This window comes from Lemur catta, chromosome 17, assembly GCF_020740605.2.
Source record: "Lemur catta isolate mLemCat1 chromosome 17, mLemCat1.pri, whole genome shotgun sequence".
NCBI lineage: Eukaryota > Metazoa > Chordata > Mammalia > Primates > Lemuridae > Lemur > Lemur catta.
Genome location: NC_059144.1, coordinates 4278598 through 4294470, shown reverse-complemented (window position 1 = coordinate 4294470; position 15873 = coordinate 4278598). Strand labels below are relative to the sequence as shown.

General features: G+C 46.3%; 1 protein-coding gene across 1 annotated transcript in view; it reads left to right on the top strand.

Annotated features, from left to right (window-relative positions):
- AFAP1 (actin filament associated protein 1) overlaps positions 1–15873 on the top strand; it is a 173978-nt gene that overhangs the window by 94241 nt on the left and 63864 nt on the right. The window contains exons 5-6 of the mRNA XM_045528283.1: positions 10637–10848; positions 14897–15076. Of these exons, the coding sequence (XP_045384239.1) occupies positions 10637–10848; positions 14897–15076 (392 nt within the window). The remainder of the gene's footprint in view (positions 1–10636; positions 10849–14896; positions 15077–15873) is intronic.

The following is a 15873-nucleotide window of genomic DNA, read 5'->3' as shown; positions in this document are numbered from 1 at the left end:
AGTGTGCTGTTGTCTCATAAAGATGATAAAGTAGAGTATCTGAGTGTGTCGACTTAGGGAGTCCAGCTTGCCTTCCTTTATGAAAGGTAGGTAAGTGGAAGGTGAAAGTGTGCTTGCCAATTTTAACCAAGAGGCTTCCAGTCCATTAACTTTTCATGCCATGGCCTCTAACCTCTTCTCTCTTCTTAGGGAAATTCTCTCCTTCATCCTAAAGTGGTTTTAATGTTAACTGAAATCTTGGCTACGTAGAGACTTTGGGTTTCGGTCTTTCTCTTCCCCAGCGATAAACAAACATAGCTTCCAGCAAAGCAGAATCTAACCTGATTGCTAGATCGTTGTAGATTTTCCTGTTGGCCTATCTGTCTGTGAAGAGGGGCTGCACCAGAGTCACACCAGCTGGATTGTGTGCCCGAGGACGAGGGGCTGTCCCAGCTCACTCTTCCTGCTCTACCGGAACAGTCGGCGCAGGGAGCCCACTGTCAGTAAGCAGCTGTTGCACTCTGAGTGGGAAAAGGGATAGTTCTGATAAAGGACACTATAAAATTTTAAGTTTAAGAACTATTTGGCAAAAATGTGTTTAAATAATTTCTAAGTGTCAACTATTTAAGAAGATAGATTAATTAGAAAAGAGAAAAATTAACTGGCTTGGTATAATTCAAAACCTCATTGGGTTCCTTTCTTTTTAATGGCAATGAGTAAAGAAAAAAATGTGTTCTTTTGGTGAGGGTATTTCCTAGTATTTGCAACTTGCCTCTCTGGCCTTCCCTCACCTTCCTTCTCCTCCCTCCCTCAACATACTTTCAAGCTGGAAACCTAGAGTGCTTCTGTTTGATGTTGGGAGCTGTTGGCAATTTTCATTCTGAGAAGCTCCACATAGCTGATGTGTGTGTCCTCTTCAGTGGAGCTGTTCCTCAGCTGCCAACGGGTGTGCAGCTTGCCCTGCGCTAATTCCAGAAGGAAGAGGAACAGAAGAACTCAGTTCGGGGAGACATGGAGTCAACAACGATGGCCACTGTGGCTTCTCTAGTCAAATGTCTCTTAACTTTCCGTCGATGGCTTGAGGACACGGCCACCTCTCCCTAGAGGGGACAGCAGCACTGAGTTGACTTGTCAGCTCAGCCCACAGTTTTACTGCCCTCACTTAGAGATGAACTTTGATCAGTTTTGTCGACCCCTGTCAGTTATGGTATCTTCAGAGAAGCAGACCCACTGTGCATGTTACGGAGTAAAGGATTTGTTGAAGGAATGAGCCGTATGTGGTTGTGGGAACTGGTGAAGACACCTGAGAGAGGCTAGGTGAGGACTGGGGAGAGGACAGGCTGCAGCCTGTGCCGCTTACTTCCTGCAGTCCCCAGGGCATAGGTAACCAGCAGGAGAAGCTGGAACCTGCCTCCCAGAGCTGCACACATACGTGGCCCGGGACTCAGAGAGGAGAAGGGAGGAGACCCTGTGGGAGCTTGTGCCAGCAAGGTGGGCCAGCAGGTGAGCCACAGCCCAGGTAAGCTGCAGTGGGACCTGGTGCCCCACACCGACCTTCAGAGTGTATGGGCTGCTGCTCCCTCTCTACCACTCCCAAATTTCCCCTGTGGTCACCCTACCCCAGAATCATCCAAGAAAGAGGATTTTGGGAAATGTAATTCCAGCCTTGCTAAGTTGATACAGGAGAAAACCAGTACAGTTTAGCTTTCGTCAGTTTGTTATCCATGCACACCTCTTTTAACCACACTGGATTTCCAAATAAAGATGAGCAAAATCATCTTGATTCTAACATGATTCAGCTATTGCCTGTATAATGGAAAACTCCCCAACTCCCCAAAGAGGATACAGAGTCCCTTTATCCAACCTTTGGGTGACACTCATTCTCTTCTGGTGCCTATACCTTAAATTCTGAGATGCAAGATTGACTACTCTTAGCACCTCTTAGGTTAGATGTTAGGAGCCTGGGAGAGGGAGGAGAGAGTTAGCATCTACATGGACAGATACATCCACATCCAAATAAGGAAGAAAAGCTCATGACAAGTTCAGTCCTCATCTTTACAGCTGGTCAGTGGTCATCGCTGGTATTTATAACTTCCTGTACTGCCCACTCCATATTCCGCTCACCCTCAGCAGACCCCTTGCTTGATCATGGTTTCTTATTGGTGGGGTGTGACCCAACTTTCTTTTCTGAAAGGTCCGGGCCATGAGTAGGACTTCCTGTGCTGGGTGGCTGTGATTGTCCCTTAATGTTAATCAGGGCGTGGGAGGACGAAGGGGTGCCCAGGGGACCTCCTGGGTCCCAGACATGTTCTTCCTGTTCCCATTGTGTGGGGACAGCTTCTTCTCGGTAAGGATCAGTCACCCCAGCCACTGCAGTAGCCACTTTCGTTTCCTGTTGGTGTTCTGGCATGAGGAACCTGGGTGGCAGTTTCCACTTCCAGTTTAACCATCACTGTATCCTGCCTTAGGCCAGGGGAGTCCAAAATTTTAGGGAAGGGAAGCAAAGATTTTGTTAGTGGATCACCAGGGGTAGTAGTGAGAGGAGCCCCTACCATTCACCCCTTGATTCTTGGACTTGTGACTCCTGGCTATGGGAGAAGGTGTACCACTGAGTCAGAACATACACTGCTCGCAGATGGTCTGGAAGATACTACCCACAGGATGTGGCCAGTTGGCTGGCACTATAGCTGAATATTCAAAAAACCATTCTACTGGCCTGCTGGGTCAGCTCCTTCAGAGTGGCAGGGAATGTGGCAAGACCAGTGATTTTCCTGAGTGTAAATCCCTTGTTGTGCTTCATTTGCTGTAAAGTGAGTTCCTTGGTCGGAGGCAGTGCTGTGTGGCATCCCGTGATGGTGATGAGGGTGTTCTTAGGGGGTAACGTCAGTCTCTAAGAAGTGCTGGAGGCAGATGAGTCTCCATGAGTGGAGTCCACGTTGCCGACTCCCTGCCAACCAGGGCCACTTGTGCAGGAGCCCATCTGCACAAGAAGTCAGGGGATAGAGGCCGACAGATTTGTGTGCAGTGAGTGGATCATGTTGTCCACCTGAATGCTAAGATCCTCTTGTGCTGCAGTTGCCCTTTGCTAAGCTTCCTCCTGGTGCACAGATATTCACGTTGTGTGCCCATTTGGAAGGTCTGCTCACAGGTCAAGCTGTCTGCTATAAGTTTTCTAATCAAGTTCCTATCGGGTCTTGACCATCAACCAAACCATTAGGCCATGCTTTTGGATCGCTGTTGAGCGAAGGGGCAGTGCAGCAGGAATAGGGGCCAGGGACACACAGACCGCTTTGATTGGATGGTGGGCTGCTCCTGGATGGGCAGCTCAGGTTGCACCTTAACTTGGTGTCCCATGGTGAAGCATCTGCCAGGGCATCAACAGCCAAAAGCAGTTTCTCAAAAGTAAAATAGTTGTTTTCAGAGGACAGTAGGGGCCGTGCCCCCAAATCCCAAAGTCCTACATTGAGCTTCACCTGTACGAGCCTGCCAGAGGCATTCATTCCCAATTCCTGGAGCAGTTAGGGTTTGATCAGAGAAGCAGAACAACTGTGATATGGACTAGAAGACTTATTCTCGGGATTAGACCTCACACAGTTCTGGGAGCTGCCGCTGCCTGTGTGTCTGGTGGGTCCGGCAGTCTGGGGGAAAAGCCGGGCCTGAGGGTGGGGAGATGAGGGAGAAACTGCAATCCCTGAGGACAGACTGCAATTCATCTGTCTCTGGCTTCCTCCAAACTTGATGACACAGGTGACTTGCCGAAGACACAGGTGGCCTTGGCTGTGGAGTTGTGTGTGTACCTGTCCCAGGACTCCAAGATGCCAGAGGAGGAGATCCCACGGCAGCGGGGGGCTCCAAGTCCGGTGTTGCCCCACGCCAGCACGGTGAACCGTGAGCAGCAGCAGTAGCAGCCTTGGCAGTGCCCCAGGGAGAATGCCTGCTGCCCCTTCCCTGCCTCCAGGCCCTCACACATTGTCTTGCGGCCACCCTCGCCCAGACCACACAGGGAGGTGGAAGTGGAGTTCCAACTTAGCTAAGTTGACACAGTACAAACTCAGTGTGGCTCTTGCTGGTTTTCTTTGTTTCAGATCTAGATTTCATGTTTATTTTCAGCTTTCTAATTTCCTGTCTTCTGGCTCTTCTCCCTCTCCCTCCTCCAGGGGGCTGGTTGAAATGCCATTTCTGATTTCGTGGGGTGTGCTAGTGTCTAGGTGAAATATGTCACATGGTACAGCCAGTGTCTGGAGGTTATTATGAACTTCTCCTGGCCTGGTCTTGGAGGGTAAGGTGTACCGGTGCTTCACACCTGCTTCTAGTATTCTCAGGTTCACAAAGAGCTTCTCTGTGTTCTTCATTTAATCATCTCAACAACTCTGAGAGAGACAAGGAGACAAGGTTATCTTAAAGAGACTGAGTCATAAAGAAATTGAGTAATTTACCGTATTCCTCTAGAGTGGGAACTAGAACTCAGACTGGCCATTTGACAATGTAGGTCAGATCTGCTCTTTACTCAGAACCGCCCAGTGGCTTTCTATCCCACTCAAAAGTTAAAGCTGAAGTCCTCACAGTGGCCTGCAAGACTCTGCAGCGCCCCCATCCCACCCACCTTTGCCTACCACCTGTCCCCCTCGCTCAGATCCTTGCTTCCTCGGAGTTCTGTGGAGCAGGTGGGACGACAGAGGGGAAAGCACTTTGTGAATCTGAAAACACTCAGTGAGGTGTAGAGCATCAATGTTATGATGAATCAGTATTGAAACCCAAAGGAGCATCTCCAAAAATTAGCTAATAATTTTGTAATGTATTCCATTTGGACATATCCGCATTCTTCTACAATTCCTTTGTTTATTGTCTCTTCCCCACCCCTGCTAGAATGTAAGACCAGAGAGGGTAAAAGTTTTTCTGTGTCTGTTTCTGGCACATAAGAAGAACTCAACAGACACTTGCCAAACAAATGGATGACTGTGCCGAATGAATGAATGGCCGTGCCGAATGAATGGACTGTGCTTTTCTGACTTCTTACTTTGTTCTGTTGGTTTTTCCATGCTGAATTTCCATTCAGTTTTTGTTTTTTGTGACATGTCTAATACTGTGCCAAGCTTTGTGCTCAGAACTCCTGAGCTGCGAGAGGAGGGACTGACACAACTGCTGCCCCAGCAGAGCCGTCTTCCTGCTCAGCCTCTTGCCCTCCCTTCTCTGAAAAGGGAGGTCAGACACCAGCGGGGAGGCCTGGCGGGTCTTCTGCTTCTTGCCTCATGGAAGCCAGTTTGGCAAAAGAACACGACAGGGTCCCCGTGGTCCCCCACTTCCTGGTGAGGACCTGTAGTGGACAGGGTACCAACACTCACTCATCACTTAACCTTTGTCTGTAGCTCGTGTGGCTTTGAAAGATAAGTTCTCATGTAGTTTGAGTGGAGAGAAAGCATGTGATAGTATAACCACCTTATCAAGGCTTCGTTTCTGGCTCTTTGATTTGCCAGATTTGCAATGTGTGCAGTGTTGCCTTTGTTTTTATGCTATTTTTTTTCTGAAATGAACATTTTATAGTTAAAAAATAATAGTTTATTGGCACTTTCTTTAGTTCTATCAGAACTGCACTATGATAGCAATTCCTGACTGTGAAACTATTAATAGTTTCTGGTGAAGAAGAGTGTGTCGGTTAGCTTTAGGTGTTAATGCGCCTGGATTGAGGAATACCTAGAGAGCTGGTAAAGCCTCATTTTGGGGTGTGTCTATGAGCGTGTTAGAGGAGATTAGCGCGTGAGTTTGAGCAGACCAGATGGGGAAGAGCCACCCTCAGTGTGCGTGGGCACCATCCAGTCGGGGGGCCTGGACAGCACAAAAACAGGAAAGGCAGCTTAGTCTCTCTCTTCCTGTAGCTGGGACACTCTTCTGCCCTTGGACATGGGACTCCAGGACTTATCCCAGCACCCCTCCCCTCCTTTGCTCCCTCCCCTTGGGTTCTCAGGCTTCTGCCTAAGACTGAGAAGTGCATCAGCAACTTTCCTGGTTCTGAGGTTTTGGACTTGGCCTGAGCCACACTGCCGCCATCCCAAGGTCTCCAGCGTGCAGATGGCCTGTCATGGGACTTCAGCCTCCTTAGTCGCCTGAGCCAATTCCCCTAATAAATCCCCTCCCATCTATCTATCTGTCTGTCTATCTATCTATCTATCTATCTATCTATCTATCTATCTATCTATCTATCTATTCTACCTCTGTAGAGAACCCTGGCTAAAACAAGGAGCATTTCCTAACCAGCAACATCCTCTCCACGCAGATCCGCACAGTTCTGTTGTTGACTTTGGTTTCCCTGCTCACTGTGCACGAAGTGCAGATGTCTGCATACCACAACCTGATGGTGTCTAACCAACACCCTCTCTGACTGCCCCTGAAATAAAGCCTTCCCAATTAATTTCTCTGTGCATGCTTGTGCCACTTACCCTAAGACTGGAAAGCGGTCAGTTCTTTGCCCTCCTCCCCTGTTCTGGGCCTCTCTTAGGTGAGTGCTGGCCTAGCACTTGGAGAAGTTCACCTGCTGGGAGAACGGGGCGCTGTACTGAGTGAGTGAATAGTGAGACTGTTCTCTTCCTCGGGCAACAGCTGAGGACGCTGTTCAGCACGTTGATTATCCTGTAGGTGCCGACTGTTACTCCTGGATGTTCTCTGTTTCTTGCTAAGTAGGCCTAAGTTTTTCTAAAAATGAATCCGTCAGTTCTGCTCTCAGAAGGAGGCAGGGACAGTGAACTTACTGTCTTTGTCATTGTTGTGGACCTCAGCCCATTCCCAAGGATGAAAAGGGCTACCAGGGACATAGTTCACTTTTTTGGTTTAAAATCAAAAGACCTAGATTCACATTTTAGCCCTATCATTCTCCAGGGTTGTGGTCCAGGGTGAATTATTTAGTCTCTGAGCATCATTCTTCCTTTTCTCTGAGTAAGTGTCACAATCTGTGCCCCATCCCTGGTGAGACAGTGGGAGTAAGAGCCCTTGGTGAATTTGAGGCACAGCCCTATCCTAGCACCTGGCATATAAATGTATGTGAAAAAGCACTGCCTGGCATATGATAAGTGCTCAGTACACTCATTTGTAGAATGAGTGAAATCAAAGGTAGTTCTTCCATTTGTAGCTAATTCATTCATTAAGTCTTTTCTTCATTTGCTCATTCTTTTCTTTTTCTTTTTCTTTTATTTCAGCATATTACAGGGGTACAAATGTTTAGGTTACATCTATTGCCTTTGCCTCACCTGAGTCAGAGCTTCAAGTGTGTCCATCCCCCAGACAATGCACACTGCACCCATTAGGTGTGAATATACGCATCCCTCTTCCCCAGTCCCCCCTGCCCGACACCCGATGAATGTTACTACTAAATGTGCACATAAGTGTTGATCAGCTAGTACCAATTTGATGGTGAGTACATGTGGTGCTTGTTTTTCCATTCTTGTGATACTTCACTTAGTAGAATGGGCTCCAGCTCTATCCAGGATAATATAAGAGGTACTAGATCACCATCGTTTTTTGTGGCTGAGTAGAACTCCATGGTATACATATACCACATTTTATTAATCCACTCATGTACTGATGGGCACTTGGGTTGTTTCTACATCTTTGCAATTATGAATTGTGCTGCTATAAACATTCTAGTATAGATGTCTTTTTTATACAATGTCTTTTTTCCCTTTGGGTAGATGCCCAGTAATGGGATTGCTGGATCAAATGGTGGTTCTGCTGGTAGCTCTTTGAGGTATCTCCATATTGCTTTCCACAGAAGTTGTGCTAGTTTACAGTCCCATGTTCATTATTTTCTGAATTTGATGTTCCAGAGAATGAGCTGAGCCCTGATGGTTCATGGTCCTCCAAGCCATTGTGAGAATCGTCTTTATGAAATAAAAATATGATTATGTCCATTGCACCTCTTAAATCCCTCAGTGCACATCGGACGCTAGCACAGCATGTGATGGGTGTGGCCTGGCATCCGCCCACCTTCTCTGTTCCATGTTCCATCACTCGCCACCACTTACGCTGTGTTCTAGCCATGCTAAACTTTTAAAAAATCCTTTTATTGTAAAATATATTTACCAATAAGTACATAAAATCTGAATATATGCTCAATGACTTGCCATAAAGCAAACCACCCATGTAACCACCAGCCAGGTCAGGGATGGAACGTTGTCTGCCCCGGAAGCCCCCGCCCCTTCCTCAGTACAGCCCCCTTTTTCCCCCTAATAGGTAACCATGTGTGTCGCTTTCGTGGCACTCACTGAAGTGCTGCTGAAAAAGTGACAGGCTCCACTGTGCCTCTGCAGTGTGTGTCTGAGACTTCCCGGTGCCTTTGCTCGTTGGGTTTCTTCTTCCGTCTGGTTGGCAACAACTCATTTCCAGGTCTAGCTCACAGTCTCTCTGTGTCCTGCATGCACCGTCCCTATCTCTGTAGTAACCTGCTGCCCTAGATCAGGGATTTCTCAGTCCCCTCCAGCAGCGATAGGACTGGCCTTACCTGTGCTCCCGGTGAGCCACTGGGAATGTGGCGAGTGTGACTGTGGAAGTAGGTGTTTATTTTTATTTGACTTTAATTAAAATTTAAATTTAAATAGCCACCTGTGGCTGCCCTGTGAAACAGGGCTGTTGGGTAGATGGTGACACTGGTGTTTTGGGGGCTGTGGGTATTGGGGGCCATGGAGGAGAACCTGCCTGTGGGGCGTGGAAGGTTTGCGTGAAGCAGCACAGAGGAGAAGCTGGGCCGTTCTCCCTCATTCATTCTCTCCTGCGATCTGTGACCGAGACCCGCAGGTCTGTTTCCTGCACATCTCCGGAGTCAGCCCCTCCTGGCGTTCCTTGCGCCCATCTCAGCCCCAGCCTCAACGTCTCTTCCTGATGTTGCCATAGACGCCTCTCCTCCTGCCCCACCTCTCCGCCGGTCCCTGCTCCAGCCCATTCTCAGTGCCGTTGCCAAAGGTGCATCTTCAGTCTCCTTAGTTCTTGTTTAAAATCCTGCCTTGACTAATTTTCATCATTGAAAATTCAACGTAAGCTTTAAATCTTTCTGTTCTCTCCCTTAGTATTGAATCTTTGCACGGAAATTGTAATATAAACATGATTACTGAGGACAAGTTAAACTCTAGTTTCCAGGGAGTAAAAATGTGAGCTCTCTTCTGTATAATGTCTGCCATTTCTGGCGCTTCTGCGAGATTGTGCAATCGCCTGCATCAGCCATTGTTCTCCTTATCTGCCCTGTGTTCATCATCTAGGCGTTTATTCCTCAAGTGTGTTTTGAAAAGTGAATATGTTCCAGATGATTCCTTGGGTTGAGGGGAATTCAGAGATGAATCAGACACTGTCTTGAGTAGCTTATCATCCCACACGGCTGAAAGCAATAATAACGACAGTCACTGGTATTTATGAAATACTTTTGATATGCCAGCTATTCCTTCCAGGGCTTTGCAGGTACAGTTTAAATTCATGTGACAGTTCTTTCTTCTACACTATTTGTGCTTGCCATGTGCCAGGTACTGCGTTAGGTGCTGAGATATCACAGCCTACGAGATGGTCAACTTTTCCTCAGGGGCTCACAGCCTGGTAGCGCAGTGTGATGAATTTCATGTTGGGCAGGTGGAGACATTCAAGGGCATTTGTCTTAGTCTGCTCAGGCTGCCACAACAAGATACTGTAGACTGGGCAGCTCAAACAACAACAATTCATTTTCTCCTGGTTCCGAAGGCTGGGAGTCCGAGGTCTGGACGCTAGCATGGTCGGGTTCTGGAGAGGGAGGCACCTCCTCCTGTCTTGTGGATGGGGAGACAGCAAGATTTCTCTCTCTCTCTCTCTTCTTATAAGGCCCTATGGGATTAGGACCTCACCCCGATGACAGAATTTAACCTAACTTACCTTTTAAAAGCCCTGTCTTCAAACAGTTACATTGAGGTTAGAGTTTCAACACCTGAATTTTGGTGGGGGACACGGTTCAGTCCATAGCATCCAGTTTTGGTGACTCAGGGAAGGTTTGCTGGAGGAAGTGTAAGTTAAATCCTAAAAGATGAGAGCATTTACCAGGCAAAGGCAAGAGGGTGGGTGGATGAACAGCATGGGCAAAGACGTTGAGATAAGAGAGACTGTGATGTATTTGGGAAACTAAAAGAAACACCGGCGGGAGTGCGAATGTGCTGCGGAATGAGGTGAACACCACTGGAAGGTTGGGTGTAAACTGCTATGAACGTTCTGGGGGTGGCCCAGAGGAGAGAGGTGGCCTTTGGTCACATCTTACATGCTAGGAGAAGGATCCTGCAGACTCGGAAGGACTTTGACACAGAGGTGTGGATGCGGCAGAGCAAAGGACCCCCACGGGCCAGAGCTCCCCGTGGCGGAACACGGTCGCAGAGTGCGGTGGGGCTGGCCCGCGGGAAGGCAGTGAGGCGTCTCCGCGCGGGGTCTGCGTAGTGTCGGTCCGTATTGAGCAGTCTAGAAAAGGTTCTTATAAACATGGAACTTTTAGTCACTTCAGTTTAGAACTTTTGAGTTTCTACTGCCAGCGTCTTAGAGGTATTTTTTTTTCTTAAAGAGCGAAAGTCCCTTCCTCGATGAATTACTTGGTTGTTAAAAATACAATGATGTACCCGTGAACAAACTTCAAGATAAGGTCCTTTTACCTTGGTTTGTTTATTTTTGACAGATTATGACTCGGACGCCATGAGTAGCTCTTATGAGTCATACGACGAAGAGGAGGAAGATGGAAAGGGGAAGAAAACTCGGCACCAGTGGCCCTCGGAGGAGGCCTCCATGGACCTGGTGAAGGACGCCAAGATCTGTGCCTTCCTGCTGCGGAAGAAGCGCTTCGGCCAGTGGACCAAGTTACTCTGCGTCATCAAGGACACCAAACTGCTGGTAAAGCGTTCTGAATAGGCTGTGTCTTTGTAAAATTGGAGGATTGTGTTGGCAATCCATGGCGATGGAATTTGTACCCAGTCAGTGTTAACACCAGCTGTTCCGGGAAGGGGAGCCCTCGGGGAGGACCCGTGCGCTCTCGGTGGCCGTGGCAGGTACCTGTCATAAGCCATCGATGAGCACCGGCCAAGGTTGCGTCTTCACTGCTGTTGGTTTCCCAGCTCCAGAAGCAGCCAGGGGACAGAATCGTTCCCATTTTGGGGCAGTGTCTGTGGTTTGTGTCAGTGGAAATGCACAATATTTTAACTTGCCAGAAGTTGCAAGATGGATTTTCTCATTTGTAGTGAGTCAGTGAATTCCTCAAAGCCAGGTCATGGAAGTGGGACGGGCAGGCCTTCGGAGGTTTGGAGGGAGGGCGGCCAGGAAAGGAAATTCTTTTGGAAAGCTTGAGCCAATTCTCCTTTTTTTTTAAATCCGAGAGCCAGAACAGGAAGATAAGTAAGTCACAGAGAAGCAGGGGATGGGGAAAACACAGACCCCTTGGCTGTCAGTGTTACTCCAGTGAAGGCTCCGTTAAGGGACAAGAGCCTTTGAGGGTGGTGTGACAACTCCTCCCCGCCGCCTCCCTCCCTCCCGCCTCCCTCCCCCCCCTCCCTTCTTCCTTTCCCTCCTCCCTCCCTCCCTCTTCTTCCTCCTTCCCTGCCTCTCGCTCCTCCCTCCCTGCCTCTCGCTCCTCCCTCCCTGCCTCTCGCTCCTCCCTCCCTGCCTCTTCTTCCTCCCTCCCTGCCTCTCGCTCCTCCCTCCCTGCCTCTCGCTCCTCCCTCCCTTTCTACCTTCTTTCTTCTTTTTCCTTCCTTCCTGTAGAAACCATGCTTGATTATCAGAATTAATGAAACTTAGAGTATGTTTTTGCCTTTTGTTTTTCCTTCAGAGTAACCTTGGGGGGAAAATTATCCAAGATTATATCATTAAAACAGAAAACATGAGAATTTATGTTTCTATATATCACTCTTTAGTGGAGCGAATAATACTTTTTCTCCCCAAGTTTCGTCTGTGAATTGTGGGAATCTTATTGTACTAGGTTCTTAGGACATTGTATATTTTTTAATTAATGTTTTTGTTCAGTCTTTTAAAAATGGTGAGAGAACATATTTTTTCCACATGTGTGGCCTGAATTTCTCCCAGATTTAGAATATGCCAAAAATGATGCCATGTGGAATTTTAAAGAATGGGGGAAAAAAGATTAATATGGTCCTTATTTATAATCTGACATAATGGCTGCAAGATGTGGATTTATTACATAAATATTTTAAGAATACACAATCATCTCTCATCTGAAAGAGAAGTTCTAGAGCGCAGTGAGGGAAGCCCTGCAATGGGATGTGGGGTTCGCAGTTTGGGGTCCGGGTCCTGGTCCTCGTCGCCACCACTTGTCTTCCTCCCCGTCTGTGAGTTTTCTTCCCTCGGGTCTCCTAGCAGCTTTCCTTCCTTCAAAGCCGGGACGATGGCGCCTGCCATTTAGAGTAGTTGTAAATATTTAAGACGACATCAACAGACAAGTGAGAGAAAGCACTGTCTTCAATAAAATGCAGAGTCAGTGTTAGTTATTTTTATTATAAAGCTTTTTCCTTTCAAAAATGACCTATGATCCAAGTGTTCAGATGACCCCTATTGACATAAAAAAGACAACAGTAATAAAAGTAAATGCTTTCCAAACTTAAACAGTACAGAAAGCTATAAAGAGAAAACGAAAAGCCATGTTCTTCCCCTAAATGTTCCCAGTCTGTCTTCCCATTAATAGCTTGTTTGTATCTCCTATTATAGAACTTGTTCTTCTATGCCAGATGGCTCTGGGGTGGATACTGTGATGCACCCAGACCCCCGTCAGGACCGTAGGCTGCTGAACTCATGCGGGGTTGTCTCCATGGAGGAGGGCCCTTGAGCCCGAGGTCCGCGCCTGCCCCAGGGTTCTGCCTCCAGTGCCAGCGTGTAAAGGCCCAGACATCTGGGGCAGCTCCGACAAGGCCCTGGCACTCCAGAGCTCTTGGGGTGTCCCCAAGGCCACTTGAGCTGTGTTGTGGGTTCCTTCTTTGCCTAGTCCCACTTCTCCCTCTCCCTCCTACTGGCTTTGTCCTAAGGGCACACCTTATTGAATGGCCTGCATGCCACTCTCTGTTATAGAGCAGCTTCCCTGGGAACCCAGCCTGCTAGGACCTCCAGATTGCAGTTTGTCATGTTGCTGATCACAGAGCTATTGTGAGGCATTTCACTTAAGGAAAAATATAAGCTATAAAATTCCCTGTCTGAAATGCAAATGTTTGCGATGATGGATATGGTAATTACCGTGATCCCATCACTCTGTATTATGCATATCGAAACATCACTATGTACTCCATAAATATGTACAGTTATGTCATTTTTAAAAAGTTTAGACAATTTAAAATTTAAAAAATTCCTTTTCTGATTCCTTCCACTGTACTGTTTCCCTTTTACCTTTTCTTTTGCACTTATTCAAAATGCAAAAAATTTGATAAATGGTAAACATTCACAACTATCTGAGGTTAGTTGGTTCTGATGTATTTTTTTCTTCCTTTTTAGACAGGGCAACCGTCAAGTTGAAATTTTTAAAAGAGGGTGTGATGTATTCCTTATCTGTGCAATTTGAGAGTCACGGATTCAAAACTGTCAACAGGAAAGGAGTCTAGAAATCATTTCTGAAAATAAGTCTCCATTCATCCCCTCATCAGTAAATGGTTTGGAGTCAGGAATGCAGGCTGTGCACTGTGCAGCGCTGGGCAGGAGTCCCGTGTCTACCACTCTGCAGGTTCCTGGCTTTGGGCAAGTTATTAATATTAGTACTTAACCAGCTGCGTCTCAGGGCTGCCACACACAGTGGCCTGCAAGTCTGCAGAATGGACAACTTTTGTGATTAAGTGAGAAGCATGAAATGCCTCCTGATGTCCACACTCAGCACTTGGTAGCAGATATATTGTTACTAATAATTTAATGTAACTTAATAAAATAATAACAACAACAGCAAAACATACTTTATGAAACGAGGAAATGGGCTCAGAAAAGGTTAAAAAGCTTCCTGGAACTCACAGTAAATTGGTAAGAGGGCTAGTACCCCAATATCTGACCTCTGACTGTGTCTTTCCGTTAATGCTTTTAGCCCTAAGTAATACAGTTAAACACAAGGGGGTGAGGGGAACCTTTGGGCAAAGACTTGATTCTAAGTCTTACAGACAGACATTAAGCAAGGGCCATACGAACCAAATCTCAGTTTTAACCTTATCAATTGAAATCTTTAGTGTGGACGTCAGTTGTGTAAGTGGAGCAACATGAGTTTTGGATCCTCTAGTCACCTAGAAAGCAGACCTTTGCAGACATTTTTGTACAATTTGTATTGATATTTATGGTCTTAATAAAATAATTTATCTGTTTTTCAGAAAGGGGATAGAGATGTGATAGGCAGATATCACACAATATAGGTTATAAAGTATCTGAATTATTATATTGTCTCTCCACATGAGAGCTGTGTAGTTGCAACAGAACTAAAAATACATTTTATATATTATTCATGTAAATATAAATATATTTTATATACACTTATTTATAAGTATATTCCCAGTCCATTTTCCCACAGGTTCTGGCCATTAACAGCCTTTTTGTATCTCCTTCTAGAACTCGTTCCTTCTATGCTCAGGTATCTCTGGGGTGGGTACTGTGATGCTCCCATTGGTTCTATCAGAGTAGGGACTTTCTGCTTCTTGCTGAATCATGTCATAGATGCTCAGTAACTTTTGCTGAGTTCACGAATAAGTTTTACCTTCCCATACTTGGAGGCACAGCATCAGTGTGAAGGCGTGTTTCATGTGTGTGAAACTTGTCAGTCTGGAGATCCGTTTCCCTGTTGCTGATGTCTCCACTCTCTGATCAGACCTGCAGATGTCTTGCCAGTATTCACGTTTTCACTATGCTGGAGTTTTAGCAATGTCTCTGTTTGAACTTTCTCATAATATACATTGATTTCTTGTGTTGAATGCAGTGCTATAAAAGTTCCAAGGACCAGCAACCTCAGATGGAACTGCCCCTCCAAGGCTGCAATATTACATATATCCCGAAAGACAGTAAAAAGAAGAAGCACGAGTTGAAAATTACCCAGCAAGGCACAGACCCACTTGTTCTTGCAGTCCAGAGCAAGGAGCAGGCCGAACAATGGCTGAAGGTAGGTTGTCTGTTACATTTCTGAGCCATTTTCAATTCCAAACCTCTTTCTGAGATGTAATTTTATTTTAACTTGTATTTTTTTAAGCATAGGCAGAATGGGTTAACCTGAATAGTTTTGTCTTTCATAGCTGAATATTCTGATTACTTTGAGGCGAATCAGAAACCCATTTCACTTTAACTCATCTCTATAGATTTGCCTGTTTTCCACATTTCATGTAAAGGGACTCCTACAAGATGTGGCCTTTCGTGTCTGGCTTCTTTCACTTAGCATCATGGTTTCAAGGTTCATCCATGTTGGAGCAGGTGTCAATACTTCTTTCCTGTCTATTGCTTTTTTGTGTCATATGTAAGAGCCCCATCACTTAATCTGAGGTCCTGAAGATTTACACCTTTGTTTTCTGAGCAATTACAAAGTTAGCTCTTAAATCTAGGTTTATGATCCATTTTGATTTATTTTCTGCTATTTTTTGCATTTAGTGTGAAATAGGGGTCCAATTTCATTCTTTGCCATGTTGGGTGTCCATTTGTCCTCATAGAAGTCACTTGATTCTTAGAACAGTCCTTTCCTCTGTCAGGGAGCATTTTCATTTGCTTCTGCCACATGTTTGGGAGTGTCATCTCTCCAAAATCAGGATTTGAGATGATCAGAGCCACCCAGGTTACTTGAAGTCAGCCTGCAGTCCATTCAAGAGAAGGTTTATGTGTATCTTATTTTACTCTTAACTCTAAGATGCATTCCTTTGGGGTCCCCATCCTGATTGTGGGTGCCTTGCCAGGGACCTCGTCCTTGGCATG